Genomic DNA, 17,549 nt, shown 5'->3' with positions numbered 1-17,549 from the left:
GAAATGTCAGATTGCTGCAAAACTCGGCATGCAGATATACTGTATCTCAGGCAGATATGTAAATGATTACAGATGTGGTCTCATTAGATACTGGTCTTGGAACAAGAGATCTTAAAAATTCTTCCCTCGCTACCCTATAAAAGGCTCTCATAGACTACTTTTGGGTAGTGTACCTCTTAGTGAAAGATCATTGACTGCTTGACATGCCTCCATGTCACACTAGAGAATGGGCACCTCATTGGACCTAATGAAGCAGGATGGTTGTTTTGACGAATTGCCTTCCATCTAGGCCATTCTCACCTAGCTGTTAGGAGATGTTGGGAGCAGTGGTTACTTGATGGCACACGCTCACAACAAACAGGCTCCGAACAGCCCTGACAGACCAGCAGTATGAGGATTTTTTGATCTGTTGACAATCATGAGTAGATCCCACAGTTTAATTGTCCACCATCCAGACCTAGGTGGCACCTTCATTACACACCCCTGTCTCTTCCCGGGCCATTTCCAGTCACTTAATAGAAGAAAATTTGGCGTCAGGATACCCATTACCAGTCCTGTCATTGACAGCCAGCCTCCATCGTCTTTGTCTGCAGTAGTGTAGTGAACAAGAAACCTGGATTGTACGGACTGGAACCATATCATCTTTATCAATGAATCCAGATTCTGTTTGGGAACCAACAACGGTTGGGTTCAAGTATAGAGGCCTTGTGGTGAGCGCTTCAATCCTATGACTATCGACTGAAGGAGAAATCCAGGGTGATTTCAAACGCATTTGGAGGTTTGTATTTAGCAATTTATCTGGAGGCAACATACATTGATTTAACTCTACGAGGCTACATGTAGTGGACTTGAAACGTCAAACACGAGGGACTGCTCAGAAGGCTGGTAATACAACATATCATCTGTGTTTAAATAGGGTGTCTCGATTTTGTCACTGTGCAGGCATTGGCACCACACAGTGAAACTCACAGCAAGTGCCAGATGGATATCTGTGGGTTTACATCATAATTTTACACTTTATGACAGGTTATTTTATATCTAAGGAGAGACATTGTTGTGTACCTCACACACAGTGGGTATACTAATATCGAGCTTGGCAATCAGTAGTTCTCTCACACCTACGGTGTACAACAATCAACTTGTATAATTACTACCTCCATATATCAGATTCCTCAGCAGCGCAAAACATCATTGGCGAATATGGCCTATTAGTGAATGCTCATTATTTGGAAAACAACTACATGTAGAGCAACACTACATTAGTTGTATGATTATTCATATCTGACCAGCAATTTAAGACTTGTAACCTGGCTCTGTTTATGGTTGCTTCCAGCTACATCCAATAGACATATTAACTTTTGAGTAGTGCTGATGCATGGACCCTGCACAAGCACTTTAAGTATTACTCTTTGGACCCTAGTTCACACCTAGTGCTCTGATTCATGATTTTTAAAAGCTCTTATTTGTCATGAATTATTTTAAGTATTGATTTTATTATTTTATGTATATATTTTTTTGTATATATATTTGGCTTATAACAACAATAATAACAATAACATTTGTAAAGCGCTTTTCTCCCATAGGACTCAAAGCGCATAGATATGTATCAGATCAATACAGGGTTGCAGGCTGGACTGTGTTACTAAGGAAATAGTCAGGTGTTCATAGATGCCAGACTAAACAGGTGGCTTTTCAGTTTGGACTTAAATGCTTCCAGGGATGGGGATGTCCGAATTGGGTGTGGCAGGGAGTTCCAAAGTGTAGGGGCGGCATGACAGAGGGCTCTATCTCCAAAGGTTTTGATGTGAACTCTGGGGGTGATCAAGTTATTAGATCCTTTTGATCTAAGATTGTGGGGGTGTGATGCAGTTGCAACAAGTCCTTCAGGTATCCAGGGCCTTGATTGTGCAAGTATTTGAATGTCAATAAGCCAATCTTAAACAAAATTCTCCATTTTATTGGTAGCCAGTGTAGTGAGCGAAGGGTTAGTGTTATGTGGCAATGGCGGGGTTGGCTTGTTAACAGCTTTGCAGCGGCATTCTGTACTAATTGCAGGCGATATAGGTCTTTGTTTGGAAGGCCTGTATAGAGAACATTGCAGTAGTCCAACCGTGATGTGATGAAGGCATCAATAATGTTTGGGAGATCTGCTGGAGGTATAATGTGTTTAATTTTTGCAATGTTCCTCAGGTGAGAGAAGGAAAGTTTCACAATAGCTAAGATTTGTTTCCTGAAGCTTAATTCCCCATCAATCAAGATGCCCAAGCTGCACACAAAGTCTGATTTGTTCAGGTCTGAGCTCCCGAGTCCCTATCCTTAGTGGTGCTGGCTGAGACTGATCTGCTTTGCTGTCGAGCGCTGACCTCCGATATCAAGAACCTCAGTTTTGTCAGCATTTAGTTTTAGCCAGTTATCATTCATCCACTCCTGAAGCTCAGCTAAGCACACATTTATTTGTGGGGTAGGGTCTGTGACGCCAGGTTTATCATATGCCTTTGAATCCAGAGGAACAAAACAAATCAGCAGTCTGGTTTGAAGTCATCTGGGAGCAGCACGTAGATAAGCAGACAAAAACATGAGTTTGTGAGCATTGGCGTGTTTGATTTCAAGTGTGTGTTTGTATTAAGTGTGTGACTTAAGATAAGTGACTTTAGATCCAGGGACTTTAGGAGGGGATTACATTGTCAGTTGCTTTTTATTGCATTGTAACATTGTATTTTTTTCTTTCTGTCTTGTGTAATCCCCATTAGCAAGTATGTTTTCCATTATTGACAACGCGGTCCAGTGCACATCTTGTCAAATGTACTGTATGCAGTCCAGGACAGTGTTTGAGGGTGCATATTTTTGTTCAAAATGTGAGCGTTTGGAATCCCAGATCCTGTATGTAAATGAGCGATTTTCGACACTGAGATGTGTTGACAATTTTGAAAAGAGTTTGCTGCTCACTGAGCAGACACTCTATGGTGTAGATACAGTGGAGGATGGTAGCATGGAAGCTCAGAAAAGTGAGGTAGGTAGTTGGATTACATGTAGAAAGCGGGGTAGAGGGAAGAATGCCAGGAAATCTAGCCCTGATCTAACACACCCCAACAAGTTTGCAGGGTTGGAAGATGAGGGGATGGGGTGTCAGTTCAGGGAGAGCACTCCTGCAGCCAGACACTTCTTCTGCCAGTCCTGGGAATGTCACCTCCAGTAAGCAGGGAACCAGGACAGCAGACAGTGAGAGACTCTATCATTAGGGGTACAGATAGGGCGAGCTGTCACAAAGACCAGGAATCGTTGAATGGTGTGTTATCTTCCTGGCACTCGAGTTTAACATATTGTGGATCAGGTTGATAGATTACTGGGAGGGGCTGGTGAAGACCCAGCGGTTATGGTCCATATTGGAACTAATGACAAAGTTAGAGGGAGGTGGAGGATCTTTAAAATGATTTTAGGGATTTAGGTCGCAAGCTTAGGTCAAGAACCTCAAAGGTAGTATTTTGTGAAATACTACTGATACCACGATCCACACCAGAAAGGCAGCAGGAGATTAGGGTGGTTAACCAGTGGCTCAAGAACTGGTGTAGGAAGGAGGGGTTTGGGTTCCTGGAGAACTGGGCCGACTTCTCTGTCAGCTACAGGCTCTATCTTAGGGATGGGCTGCACCTTAATGGGGAAGGGGCAGCTGTGTTGGGAGAAGATGGCAAGAAGGTTGGAGGAGTGTTTAAACTAGGGACTTGGGGGGGCTGTAATTACATTATAGGAGGGGAAGATAGTGCAGATAGTGACCTGGTGCTAGGTAATGGAACTGTGGGTGGAATGGATCGAGGGACTAGAACAGTTCATAAGGAAAGGTGTAAAAAAATATATATGAAAACCTCTTAATTGTATGTATACTAATGCCAGAAGCCTGACTAATAAAACTAGTTAACTGGAATTAGTGATGTGTGAGGAGGACTATGACATAGCGGGAATAACTGAGACATGGCTGGATGATAGCTATGACTGGGCAGTTAATGTACAGGGCTACTCTGTTTAGAAAGGATCGTAAAAAAAGAAAAGGGCAAGGGGTTTGCCTTTATGTATATCCCTGTCTAGAGCCCACACTCCGGGAAGATATAAATGAGGGACATGAACATGTAGAGTCATTGTGGGTAGAAATAAATAGAGGCAAAAACAAAATACTGCTATGGCCCTATTCTCTTCAATATTTTTTTATTAATGAGCTTGTAGAAGGCTTGCTCAGTAAAATATCAACACTAAGTTGTGTAAAGTAATAACTCTATTTACAGAAAACTTAGTGCAGCAGATGAGACGCATACTGCTTACTTCCCTTCGATATTAGAAAATATCTAGCAGTGCCATCAGCTCAGAACTGGCAGAAAATCAGTGGGATCCAGATATTCCTATCTACTGTTCAGAGACGTCTGGCTAGAAGTGGTCTTTATGGAAGAATTACAGTCAAAAAGCTATACCTTGGATGTGGAAACAAGGCCAAGCGATTCAACTATGTACAAAAACATAGGAACTGTAGTGCAGAAATATTTGTCTGTAACACAAAGCAGTTTGTTCACCATAGGACTGGAAAGCCGTACAAATAATAGTGTCTGTAGGCAACAATAAGCATGGTAGCCGTTCCTTTCAAGTTTGGGGCTAAATTTCAGCAAATTTCAGCAAATGGAGGATTGATGGTGTCTTCAATGCTGAGAAATACAGGCAGATACTTCTCCATCATGCAGTACAATTAGGGAGGCGTCTGATTGGCTCCACAATTATTCTACAACAGGATAACGGCCTCAAACATACAGCCAATGTCATTGAGTACTATCTTAAGCAGAAAGAGGAACAGGGAGTCCGGTAAGTGATGATATGACCCTGACATGGCCCTGATCTCAGAATCATCGAGTCTGTCTAGGATTAAATGAATTGACCGAAGGATTTGAACAAGCCTACATCCAAAGAAGATCTGTGGTTAGTATAATAAACTATTAAACTATAACACTATTTTTGAAAAATATATATATATAAAATGCTGTGTCAAGTTGTACCACACTTTGAATATAGTTCTATGTGTAGATTTATATTGTAGTATTGTCTACTGTCCACTGTGGTGTTCAGTAGTTCTCTGTACTGATCTTAAAGACAAGAAGTAGGATGGAGGCATGGTGCAGTTTTCCAAACAGTGGCCTAACAAAGACCAAACCTTAGAGGAGTCTGCTAGTGATCCTGTTGCTCATGAAATACATGATAACAATGAAGTGGTTGCAGACGGCTGTAAATCAGCCCATCTGAGGAGAAATGATGGAGTAGAAGGATAATAATTCTGCAAAAAGTGTCTTTGTAATGTACAAGTTCCCCTACCCTCCCGATTGACCAGTAGGCTACAAGCAACAATTCTACCTTGTGTAAACTGCCCTTTTCAAGTAAACTGTAACCATTAAATTTGTGCCATTGTAGTTTGTAAAGATATCTGTTGAACTGGTACAGTCTGAAACATATTCTTAAAGAGGCATCTTGTACAGGGGCCCAGTAGCTTCAAGTTACACTTATATGGTATGTGTCATTATTATATAGGAGACTCTTTCAGGAGACCCAATGCTGTTGAAATTAATTTAAAAAAATGAAAAAGCCAAAGATAAAGAAAGAACCCAAGCAAGCCAGCTGCATTATTAGGCTGACACTGTAACTAACTCATCATGAAATATTGCAGATTTGACCACATTAAATAGTGTGTCGCTTCTTAAACACCATGAAGAGCATTAATTATTGTGACATTTCAATGTCAGAATTCTGTCACTTTCCATCCTTTCCTACTGGCAATAGCAGGGACATAGAAAAAAAAATCATCATATTTTACCTTGTAAGCCTGTCGGACGCCGCCATTATCTGCAATATTTTCTCCGAGGGTAATAATACCACTTACCTAAAAAATGAGAAGTCACGATTTACTATAACTTATGCTGTCTTCTGTGAAGACTTGTCTTCAGTCTAATGTCACACATTAACTATAATAAAAGGTTTAAGGTCAATGGCTCATTAAGCAGACAAAGCAGAGATGGAATTTCAAGTGGATCTATCGAGGCCTAAGATTACAGCAATCATTTTTGTGATAACTGAAACTTAAAGGAGCTCTGACTCTAGTGGTCCTGGCCCATACCTGTATTACATGGGCATCCAATCCATCAATTTGTATAGTCAGCATGCAATACCAGATTTTTCTTGTGGCGGCCACTTGAGCTTTCTCTGATAATATCGGCTAATTATCGTCAGTACCAAGAGCCAAACTTATACAGCACTTAACTTGAAATGACACACTTTCAAAGAGGACACCCCCAAAACATGGGACACATTTCCTAAATAGCTCTAACCTTTACTTCAAATAGTAAAGCTAAAAAATATCTATGAACTAGTCTTCAACTTTCAGTTCTGGTCATGTGCTCTACTGGACATCCATCTTGTGTATAGAAAAGCCTACAGTGATGTTGTGCACTTAACGATTTAACGTCATGCCATGTCTAAGTTACAGTCCTTTCAAATCCGTGGCAGGGTGCTCAAAATGTTGCCAGATTTCCAGTTATGGAGATATCTGAGCAGTGCTGAAGTGGTTTGGCACTTTTTGTTGTGGAAATCGGTGGTAGTGCAAGATCCTAGACTTTGACTAGATATACTGTGTGCTTTAAATCATGGTAACAAATTGTTCCTTAGTGTCTAGGCTATCCTACTTTGGAGGGACTTGAGAGAAAGTCACGGAGCCAATTTACAAATTGAGGAGGCAATCAACGCAATAGTGTACACCTCTCTTCTCCAGAGGTCTAGTAAATAAGACTGTCTTTTCTAATGATGTCAATTCTCTGCGGCCTTCATGTAGTACATGTTTGCCTTCTTGCTCTGGAGTGCTCAGAAATTTATGGCAAAATCAGGCCAAGAAATGTTTTTACTTTAGATTTTTTCTTTGACTTTAGATCCTTTTTTTATAAGATTGTCATTGAGAAATGCTTTTAATGTTACTGTTTGCTTTTTATTACAACATCACTTCTCACAAATTTCCTACACCTATAGCATAAAGTACAGAGTGATAATTCAGTAAAGACAACAAAAAGTACCCAACCATCTTTGACTATTGATTCAGTCCCATCAGTCTGGTGGGACAATCTTACAGAGTATTCAACCAACTAGTAAGAGATAGATCAATCATGGCATATTTTGAGAAAGAGAAAAACATATAGGGGGTCATTTAACAAACTGGTGTAAAGTAGAACGATTTAGTTGCCCATAGCAACCAATCAGATTCACCCTTACATTTTGGACAGCATCTTTGCAAAATGAAATGAGAAATCCGAATGGTTGCTTGGGCAAATAAGACAGTTCTACTTTACACCAGTTAGATAAATGACCCCCATAGTACTCACATTTTGTCCACCGGCCAAGTCCCACGTGTAGTTTCCATATTGGTAGACCATGCATCGGGACTGATCTTTGAAGTGCATTGCGGAAAAGTTACTCCACCAGTCGAACATATTTCCATCCTTGTCAAAATTCCGTCCTATTAAGTAACAACCAACATTGAAATTCTTACAATTAAATCACATTTCCGTCATAATCCATGCACGTGATCGTCAGCTGGATCCATTAATGGTTACCTTAAGGAACATTGCTCCTAATTTATGCTGAGAGAAGACAATGAGGAAGAATGGAAATCAATATGCACCAAAATTATATGTGATAAATAGAGGTCTACCTCGTAGCCTATATTATCTGTATATGATTTTATGCAAATGTCGTATGATTTTGTCTATATTACCTGTGTGTTTTTTATTAATATGCCAGGGGATTCTATATATCATACCTTATTGTGTGACACTGACCCTGACCTGTACTAGGCCAAGTCATGGGATATACATCTCCTTTGGAATGCACTTAACTCTTCCGGTAATCTAGTTAGACTCAATGCTAAAAGTTCAGTCACCATGGCATTCCTGTTGGAATCAAATTATCAATATGTTTGGTATAATGAGCTTGGGACCTGTGCTACTGGGAGCAGGAATACACATTCCCTCTTGTCATCCAATTAGCACCTGACTACTAGAAACTGTAACTTTTGGAACTGCTAAACAAGAAGTATCCTATTAAAGAAATGCAGACACAACGGCCCCTTCCCAGCATGCCTCCAAGATCTTTGAGATAACATACCAGAGTATGTGTGAATGTTATGTGAGTTGTAACTCATCCCTGATAGGACCTACATTTTCATAACTTTAATAATTGCATGTGGTACAGTGAGGGCATCACAGGGAGTCCATACACCCACACATAGCAGCCTTCCTTCTGTACAATGTACAAATTCCTATCACATAAGACGGGAAGACGTAGTTTGCTAATATTCCATATCTGCCAGCTGGAGGCAAGAGGTGGAGTAAGCATAGTTAATGAGTGCATTCCCCAAAGGCTGGGCCAGAAATAGGAGGTGTATCCCTCTCAGACCAACCTTCTGTAAGGATGCATAAGAATGCATGGCTGGAGATAGGCCAGTTGGCAAAATTTGGGGATCCGATCAACATTGGGTTGTGTTTTGCATTCTCCCTATCCCAGGGACCAGAAAACAGACTCTTATCAGGCCATTTGCCATGTATAAGACCGTTTCTGTTTTAATCCTTTTATTTTTGCAACTTTTTTGCACACCCCTATATAGATCTGTTATTTTTAATTTTTTTTGTAACTACTGTACAAGTTTTTACATGAAAGCTAAAACTTTAATGGTTTGCTTTGTAGCTAGTTACTCCAGATTTAGTGTATAAGGGCAGTTTGTGTTACCATGTGTAAAATAAATCAACCCTTGGCATTTACACCTGGGTCACGTGACAGAAAGTGGTTTTTTTTGTTACAATTGTGAATTGGATATTGCACCCATTATAATGTCCTAAAAGCCTGGTGGGTCCATCATGCAGTGTCATGAGCTGCCAATTCTATAAATATACCACTGGTACTTAGTATGAAAGCAGGAATTACTTTTAATCATTACCATTATCATCAAAGCCATGAGTGATTTCGTGACCAATGACCATGCCAATTCCCCCAAAATTCAATGCTTGAGGCTGTTGTTTACTGAAAAATGGAGGTTGAAGGATCCCAGCAGGGAATACTATAAGAAAAAATAGAATGTTACAGTCATTACTGTATGGCAAGCCATATTAAACTATATCTCAAGACAAAGTTCTTTAACAATAACATTTGTGAAAACAGAAATAAAATTGAACCCTTTTTTTGGAGTAACTCACCGATCTGGTTCCGGTTGGGGGAGTAAAAGGCATCAGCTACTGCTGCACCAATTATCCAACTAAAACAGAGACAGAGAAACAACACCTTCAGTCCTTTGGAGGTTCATCATGTCTTTACATTCAGATGGAAAATGGTTGAGGTTAAGTATCATATATTATGTTTCGGAGGTCTAACTTATGTTCCTTGGCCCCAAAGCAATTTGTGTAACAGCTCCTCCGTGTACCATATGTCATTCGTAAAACAAGCGTCTTCTTATGTAGTAAATGGGCTTTTAGGATTTCATGGCTTATTGGGCCTGGGTGCAACTGCAACCTCTAAAAACCCTAAATATATGCTTGTAGTTCTAATTGACTTTGATATTTTTATGGAATTATTCAGTGTCCTCAATGACTTTTGGAAAGTTTTTTCTTGGTCATTTGTGGGTTCACCCAACTAGGAAGATAGACATCCATGGACTGTTTTTATATAGACAGGGTTTTGTAGTATTTTGAAATATACTGTTGGAGCATCCTCAGTTAATAGAGGGGAGTCCCTGTTCAGGGTCCTCAAGAGAGCAACTGTGAAGAATTCTGGAGACCCTGCGCATAACACAGGCAGCTGATTGATTCCAATGGACAAAGTGTAATGCTTCCTTTTCTCTGTGGTGACTTTACATTGAAACTGAACAATTGCCTCTAGGTTCCTTCACACACTACAATCACTGGGTGGTTGTTTACAGTGGACACCCAGTTATCAGGGTGCCCAACTGCCAGGGCCCCTAGTGAACACTGTAAGGGAACCTGGCAGGAAGTATTCCGTTTCCATACAATGCCACCACACAGGAAATAAGGCATTACACATTACCTATGGGGCTCTCTTTAAACATGACAATATAAATATATAAAATACAATAAATACTTACGCATCAGCGTCGACTGGCTCTCTTAGCTTTTTTAGACTCTTTTGTGCTGTAGATTTTAGGATTTCCAGTATGTTCTCAAAATATTTCTCTTCGCTAAAGTTTAACTGCAGTGAAAAAGGAAAAATAAAAAAATCAGCGTTTGATGCATTAGATGTATCCAGCTTGATTTGTATTTTTTTATGAAGCCATTATATTTGTCAGGCTGACTTTCAATACTATTCAGCTTGTGAAAGCATTGCAATTACGTTGACCTTCCCTCTCCTGTATAAGCATTTTATGAAAGCGCTCAGAGCTGTCACAAGTACTGTTCAAGTTACTGCAAATCAAAGGAACTCCTGCCAGATGTCTGTGACCTGGAGAAGATGACTTGAACCGCAGGAGCCAAAACAAATGACACTCAAAGCTATTTTAAAATGCGTTTCGGTGAAGAGCTGTCTTTCTTTCTTGAATTGTTATGTCACAATTAAAACTGATTTCAACCCTTCAATGTATTCTCTAAAGAAAATAGAGATTGGGGAGAACATACTGAGAAGCCGGCTCAGACCTGAAGCTGCAATTACCTACTGAGTACTGCCAATTTCACATGCAGTGGTGTACCAGCAGCGGTAGCAACAGATTAGGGGCCCAGCTGTGACCCCAACACACTGCGCCATCTTAATTTTCCATCATAAAACCTTCATATTACGGAACTAGCACAATAACATTTAAAGAAACAAATTGGAGGCTATAAGGGAGATTTAGCATTGCTATAATATCCAGATGAACTGCTAGATGCAGATGCAGCATAGATTTCAGTGTTCTTCTACTCCAAAAAAGTGCCACATTCACCAAACCCACTTTTGGTGAAAAGAAATCAAATGCTTCCTCTGGTGAGGCAGGGGATATCAAAACCAGCATAGCAAGTGTCATTCTTGATAAATGAGGGCCTATGTGCCCTTCAAATTTTATTTAAGGTGGAAATGCATTGATTTTGTCCTGGCAACGGATTCCATCTTTTGCATTCTGCGCTGAAATGCTTCTTTGCCTATCCCTTGGTTCGATTCCATCATAATGAAAAACTTTTTCCATTATCACTTGAGCACTCATGAAGATATACTAGGCCACATGAATGATGGCACTTTCTTCTACCCATTACTTAGTTGTACAAAGTGCCACCACTGTTGCATCGGTACTACTTCAGAAGAGTTGGATAACCCCAGTAAATCACTGATAAGGTACTTACTGATGCAGACTCCTGGTCCAGTTTATCATTTTGATCTTCTAGAATATAGTCTGGATAACCAATTTGCTCTTTTATTGACAGTGCCTATAAAATGCAATAACATTGTAAGAACATGATTCATGCAGTAGTGCTGAAGTCATCGGTCCCTACTACTCATTTCTTCTCTCACGCATTCATAGACATCTACAATATACACAGTGCAAACCTCATATCTGCAGAAATCCCTACTGCAATGATAATTGCTTGAAAAGGTGCATTACTTATGGTAGTGAGCGGAAGTTGTCATTAAGGTCTATTTTAGTATAACTGTAATATGGCTACAATAGAACCTGTATTTTGCTTATAAAAAATAGGACAGTTGGCGCTTTTTTTTTTTTTTTTTTAGATACCGAGCTGTGCTGCATAGACATAGAGTTAAATTGTAAATTTCTGGCTGCCTTCAACCACCACTAGGGGTAGCTTCTGAGCTTTCTGCACACCGTTGTTATTGTTCAATTCAATGTATAAACAGTTTGCAGGAAACTCCTTAGCTCCCTCTAGTCCCTTCCCAACATCCACTGTATATGTGATGTGGGGCCTTTAAAGATAGTACCTGCTGAGGAGCTGAGTGGGCGTCAGTATTTAACCCCTCCAATCCCTGGTCAGTTGCCACCATAGCATCTGAGGGGTAATATAGTGGAAGCTGGTGGCTCACTTTCACCAAACACCTGCCTGCGATGAGATTGTATGAGCTATTTGGTTTCCATGACAGCCTGGGATCTTGTGAAGGCCCCCAGGACTGCCAATGTAAACTTCATTTTAAGTCCTGCCTCTGGTTGGACTTAATAAGAACACAGTGATAGGCCCTTCCTATAAATAATGAATGTCTTTCAAATGGCAGAGAATAATGGATGAGTGAAATAGCCAGTCACAATACCATAAATACGCCCCGTTTCCAAGTGTGACTCATTTTTAAAGATAATTTTATTATTTATCTGTATTAATAAAGTGTTATATTTTTTATAGAACTGCGCTTTTTGTCTCATGTTTTTGATACATTGCCGTTTGCGGTAGAAATGATCTATCAATTGAAGTCTATTCAAGTCCTCCCAAGGGGGCGTGGGGGGAAATAAAATGCAAAAAGCTTATAAAAATATAAAAAGAAAGAATTAAAAATTCATAGCTCCCCTTTCCATCTTTTTAAAGTTATAAAATTGGGTCAGTATAAAAATCTGTAATCATACTAACCCACAGAATAAAAGTAATGTGTCAGAATTCCGTAAAAATGAAATCCATAAAAGGAGATTCCTAACCATTTAGAATATTTTTCCAGCTCAACCATATTAATTGGTGCCATTAGAAAGTACAACTTGTGCCACAAAAAGCAAGCCCTTATATGGCAATGCGAATGGAAAAATAAAAAAGTTATTACTCTTGGAATACAGGGAGTACAGAACGAAAATGAAAAAAATTAAAATGCCGGTGGCTGGCAGGTGGCTGGAATTACACCAGATCTATGTCTGTACAGGAGGTTTGGAAATCTGTGTCATAAAAAAAGCTGTAAAGATGTGTTAAGACATTATCGAGCAAAGAAAATTGGTACTAATACTAAAAAAAAGCATGATGTTAAAAGGTGGACATTCACTTTAAGGTGCATTTAGAGGAGCATTAGTTATTAGCATTCTCTAAGATTCATCATTATTTCAAGAATGTAAACTTCCTACAGTAGCTGTTTTCCTTTTCTTGTTTTGATATTGTAGTTTTATGAGAATTTCCAAAGTAGGAGTTGTCTTGAAGCTAAAGCAGTGTGGCCAGGATGAGACCACCCACCAGGAGAAGCAGAATGTTCTCATCCATCACTGTCTTATTTATTAAACACTGGAATTCTTGATACGAAACTCAATAAATCCTCCAATCAAGGGTTAGCAATTAATTTCGGAGATGTTGAATTTTTAAAGGGAACCTGTCACCATAAAAACATAATGTAATCTTCCAGCAGCATGTTACAGAGCAGGAGGAGCAGAGCAGATTTTAATATATTGTCTTTTGGTAAAAGATTCAGTATTACCTGTATTTCATTCATTTAAATTCCTGCTCATAATGGACTTTAAAGTCAAGGAGGCGGTCCTATCAATGATTCCTTCTCTCTATAATTGTGCATACAAAGATATAGTGGCAAGCGAAAATTTGGGCACCCCTAGTCAAAACTACTGTTACTGTGGACAAGCAGGTTGAAGATGAAATGATCTCCAAAAATCTGACAAATTCCTTTTGTACAGTATTTAAAGCCAAATACATTTTTTATTTCCATCTTTTACATTTTCAAAATAACAATAAAGGAAAAGGGCCCGTAGCAAAACTTTGGGCACCCTTCAGCTTGCTTCTTTTGAGGTAGTCTATTGTGGATTTTGAGGTGTGTTTAGGATCATTATCCATTTGTACAAGCCATCCTCTTTTCAGCTTCAGCTATTTTTTTTTTACAGTTGGTTCTAAAATTTGCTGGGATTTCATTGAATCCATTCTTCCTGTGAAATGTTCCCCGTGCCATTGGCTGCATCACAACTCCAAAGCATGATTGATCCACCCCCATGCTTAATGGTTGCACAGGTGTTCTTTTCATTGAATTTGGTCCCTTTTTTTCTCGAAACATACTTTTGGTCATTGTGGCCAAAGAGTCCAATTTTTACCTCATTGATCCACAGGACTTGTTTCCACAGGCTTGTTTAGATGTTAATTTGCAAACTTCCGATGGTGACATTTTGTGATGAGGATACAGGAGAGGTTTTCTTCTGATAACTCTTCCATGAAGGTCATATTTGTGCAGGTGTCGCTGAACAGTAGAACAATATACCTCAACTCCAAGGTCTGCTAAATCTTCCTGAAGATCTTTTGCAGTTAAGCGAGGGTTCTGATTTGCCTATTTAGCAATCCTATGAGCAGCTGTCTCTGAAATTTTTCTTGGTCTTCCAGACCTTTTGTTGACCCCTATTGTTCCTGTTAACTGCCATTTTGAACTGAGGAAATGGCAACCTGAAAACACTTTGATATCTTCTTATAGCCTTCTCCTGCTTCGTGGGCCTCAACTGTTTTCATTTTCAGAGCAGTTTGTTACGGACACGGCGATACCCAATATGTCTATTATTTTTATTTTTGTTAAGTTTTACACAGTAAATGCATTTTTGAACAGAATGAAATCTTGTTTTTGTGTTGCCATTTTCTAACTACCCTATTTTGTTTATTTTTATGGCAATTGTCTTAGGTAGGGTCTCATGTTTTGTGGGATGAGATGGCGGTTTGATTGGTACCATTTTGGGGTACATAAGACTTTTTGTGAGGCAAGGTGACAAAAAATGGCTGTTTTAGCATAGTTTATTTTTTATTTTTACAGCATTCACCTGAGGGGGCATCTCATGTGATATTTTTATAGAGCAGGTTGTTACGGACGTGACAATACCTAATATGTGCATCATTTTTATTTTTGTTAAGTTTTACACAGTAAATGCATTTTTGAACAGAATTTTAATCTTGTTTTTGTGTTGCCATTTCCTGAGAGCCATATTTTTTTAAATTTTTTGCTTGATTGTCTTAGGTAGAGTCTTATTTTTGGCGGGATGAGATGATGGTTTGATTGGTGCCATTTTGGGCTAAATACGCCTTTTTGATTGCTTGGTATTACACTTTTTGTGAGGGAAGGTGACCAAAAATTTTGCTCTTTTGGCACTGTCTTTTTTTTTTTTACTGCATTCACAGGGTGGATCATGTGATATTTTTATAGAGCTGGTAGATATGGATGCGGCAATACCTAATATGTAAACTTTTCTTTTTTTCCCTATTTTTTAAAAAAAAAATATTCCTAATTATGGGAAAATAATGCTTTTTTTTTTTACTTGAAACTTAGATATATTTTTTTTCCCCCACAACTTTTGGGGATCTAATTCCCTGTTCAATGCATTACAATACTTCTGTATTGAAATCCATTGGCTGTAAGTGTATTACACAATGTAATACACTTACAGCTTCCTGCCTGTGAGATCCAGGGGGCAGGATCTCACAGGCTTACATGGAAAGCAACCCCGATGCCTGTGGAAGAAATCGGGCTGCCTTCCCTGCCATTGGGTCCCGTCACAGCAGCGCGGAGACCCGATGGGGAACTGGAGGGAGCTCCCTCCCTCCACACACCCCACACATGCCGCGGTCAGCGCTGACCACGGCATAGTAAGGGTTAATGCACCGGCACCGGTCCCCTGCAGCTGATCGGCGGGCGCAGGGCCTGCATCCGCCCGATCAGCGCACTGTAATACTACGGCGACGGTTGGGAAGTCACTTCCCACAGCACCGTACTTCTATGGCGCTGGTCGGGAAGAGGTTAATAGTATCTGTGTGTTTCATTATCTTTCATTAAAGGGGTTGTCTCACTTCAGCAAATAGCATTTATAATGTAGAGAGAGTTAATACAAGGCACTTACTAATGTATTGTTATTATCCATATTTTTTCCTTTGCTGGCTGGATTCATTTTACTATCACAATATACTGTACATTGCTGGTTTCCATGGTTATGACCACCCTGCAATCCAGCGGCAGTGGTTGTGCTTGCACACTGTAGGAAAAAGCACTAGCCAATGTGCGCTCCCACGGTCCAGGCCGCCAGACAGGCCAGCGCTTTTTCCTATAGTGTGCAAGCACAACCACCACTGATGGATCGCAGGGTGGTCGTAACCACAGAAATGAGCTGTTTATAATGTGATGGAAAAATGAGTCAAGCGAGCAAAAGAGGCAATATGGACAATCACAATACATTAGTAAGTGGCTCGTATTAACTTTCTCTACATGATAAATGCCATTTTCTGAAGTGACACAACCCCTTCAATAACCCATTAAAACATACTACAATACAGGAGACCCAAATCACAATGCTTATGTGTTTTGCGCAAAGGCACTGCTCTTAGTCATAGTAAGGACTGATTTTAACCCCTTCAGGACCCTGCCATTTTTCACCTTAAAGGGTTTCTGTCACCAGAATTAACCCTATTAAACTGGCTGACATTAGCGATGTGCTAATGTCAGCAGACCCTAACTCTCCTAATCTCATGCTTATGGATGCCCCGATTACTGTACAATTTTAACTTTGTTGATATGCAAATGAGCCTCTAGGAGCAGGGGGGGGAGTTGCTCCTGCTCCTAGAGGCTCCATTCTCCCACCTCAATTCACGCCCTGCCGTCCTTGATTGACAGGGCCAAGCAGCATTCGTCTCCTCCTGCCGTCTCAGTGTGCTGGGACTGCGCAGGCGCGAGATTTATCCAGCACACAGGGTCGGCAGGAGAAGACGAACGCTGGCCCTGTCAATCAAGGACAGCAGGGCGTGACTTGAGGTTGGAGAACGGAGCCTCTAGGAGCAGGAGCAACTCCCCCCTTGCTCCTAGAGGCTGATTTGCATATCATCAGAGTTAAAATTGTGCAGTAACCGTGGCATGCATAAGCATAAAAACAGTACAGTTTGGGTCTGCTGACATTAGCACATCGCTAATGTCAGCCAGTTTAATAGGGTTAATTCTGGTGACAGAAACTCTTTAAGGACCAGGCCATTTTTTGCAAATCTGGCATGTGTCACTTTATGTAGTGATAACTTTAAAACGCTTTTACTTATTCAAGCCATTCTGAGATTGTTTTCTCGTCACATATTGCACTTCATGACAGTGGTAAATTTGAGTCAAAATATTTCATTTTTATTTATAAAAAAATACCAAATTTACAATTTGGAAAAATTCACAATTTTCGAAATTTCAATTTCTCTGCTTTTAAAACAGATAGTGATGCCTCCAAAAATAGTTATTACTTTACATTTCCCATATGTCTACTTCATGTTTGGATCATTTTGTAAATGACACTTTCTTTTGTTGGGACGTTAGAAGGCTTAGAAGTTTAGAAGCAAATCTTGAAATTTTTCAGAAAATTTCCAAAACCCACTTTTTAGGGACCAGTTCAGGTCTGAAGTCACTTTGTGGGGCTTACATAGTAGAAACCCCCCATAAATGATCCCATTGTAGAAATTACACCCCTCAAGTTACTCCAAACTGATTTTACAAACTTTGTTAACCCTTTAGGTGTTCCACAAGAATTAAAGGAAAATGGAGATGAAATTTCTAAATTTCACTTTTCTGGCAGATTTTCCATTTTAATCAATTTTTTC

General features: G+C 39.8%; 1 protein-coding gene across 1 annotated transcript in view; it reads right to left on the bottom strand.

Annotated features, from left to right (window-relative positions):
• The window catches only part of MMEL1 (membrane metalloendopeptidase like 1), a 184,108-nt gene that overhangs the window by 10,262 nt on the left and 156,297 nt on the right, over nt 1–17,549 (bottom strand). Inside the window, exons 15-20 of the mRNA XM_040430054.1 lie at nt 11,382–11,465; nt 10,160–10,263; nt 9,258–9,316; nt 9,002–9,121; nt 7,392–7,525; nt 5,840–5,905 (exon numbers count right to left, since the gene is read on the bottom strand). Of these exons, the coding sequence (XP_040285988.1) occupies nt 5,840–5,905; nt 7,392–7,525; nt 9,002–9,121; nt 9,258–9,316; nt 10,160–10,263; nt 11,382–11,465 (567 nt within the window). The remainder of the gene's footprint in view (nt 1–5,839; nt 5,906–7,391; nt 7,526–9,001; nt 9,122–9,257; nt 9,317–10,159; nt 10,264–11,381; nt 11,466–17,549) is intronic.

This window comes from Bufo bufo, chromosome 1, assembly GCF_905171765.1.
Source record: "Bufo bufo chromosome 1, aBufBuf1.1, whole genome shotgun sequence".
Taxonomy (NCBI): Eukaryota; Metazoa; Chordata; class Amphibia; order Anura; family Bufonidae; genus Bufo; species Bufo bufo.
The sequence above is the reverse complement of the archived record's forward strand: the minus strand, read 5'-3'. Positions and strand labels throughout refer to the sequence as shown.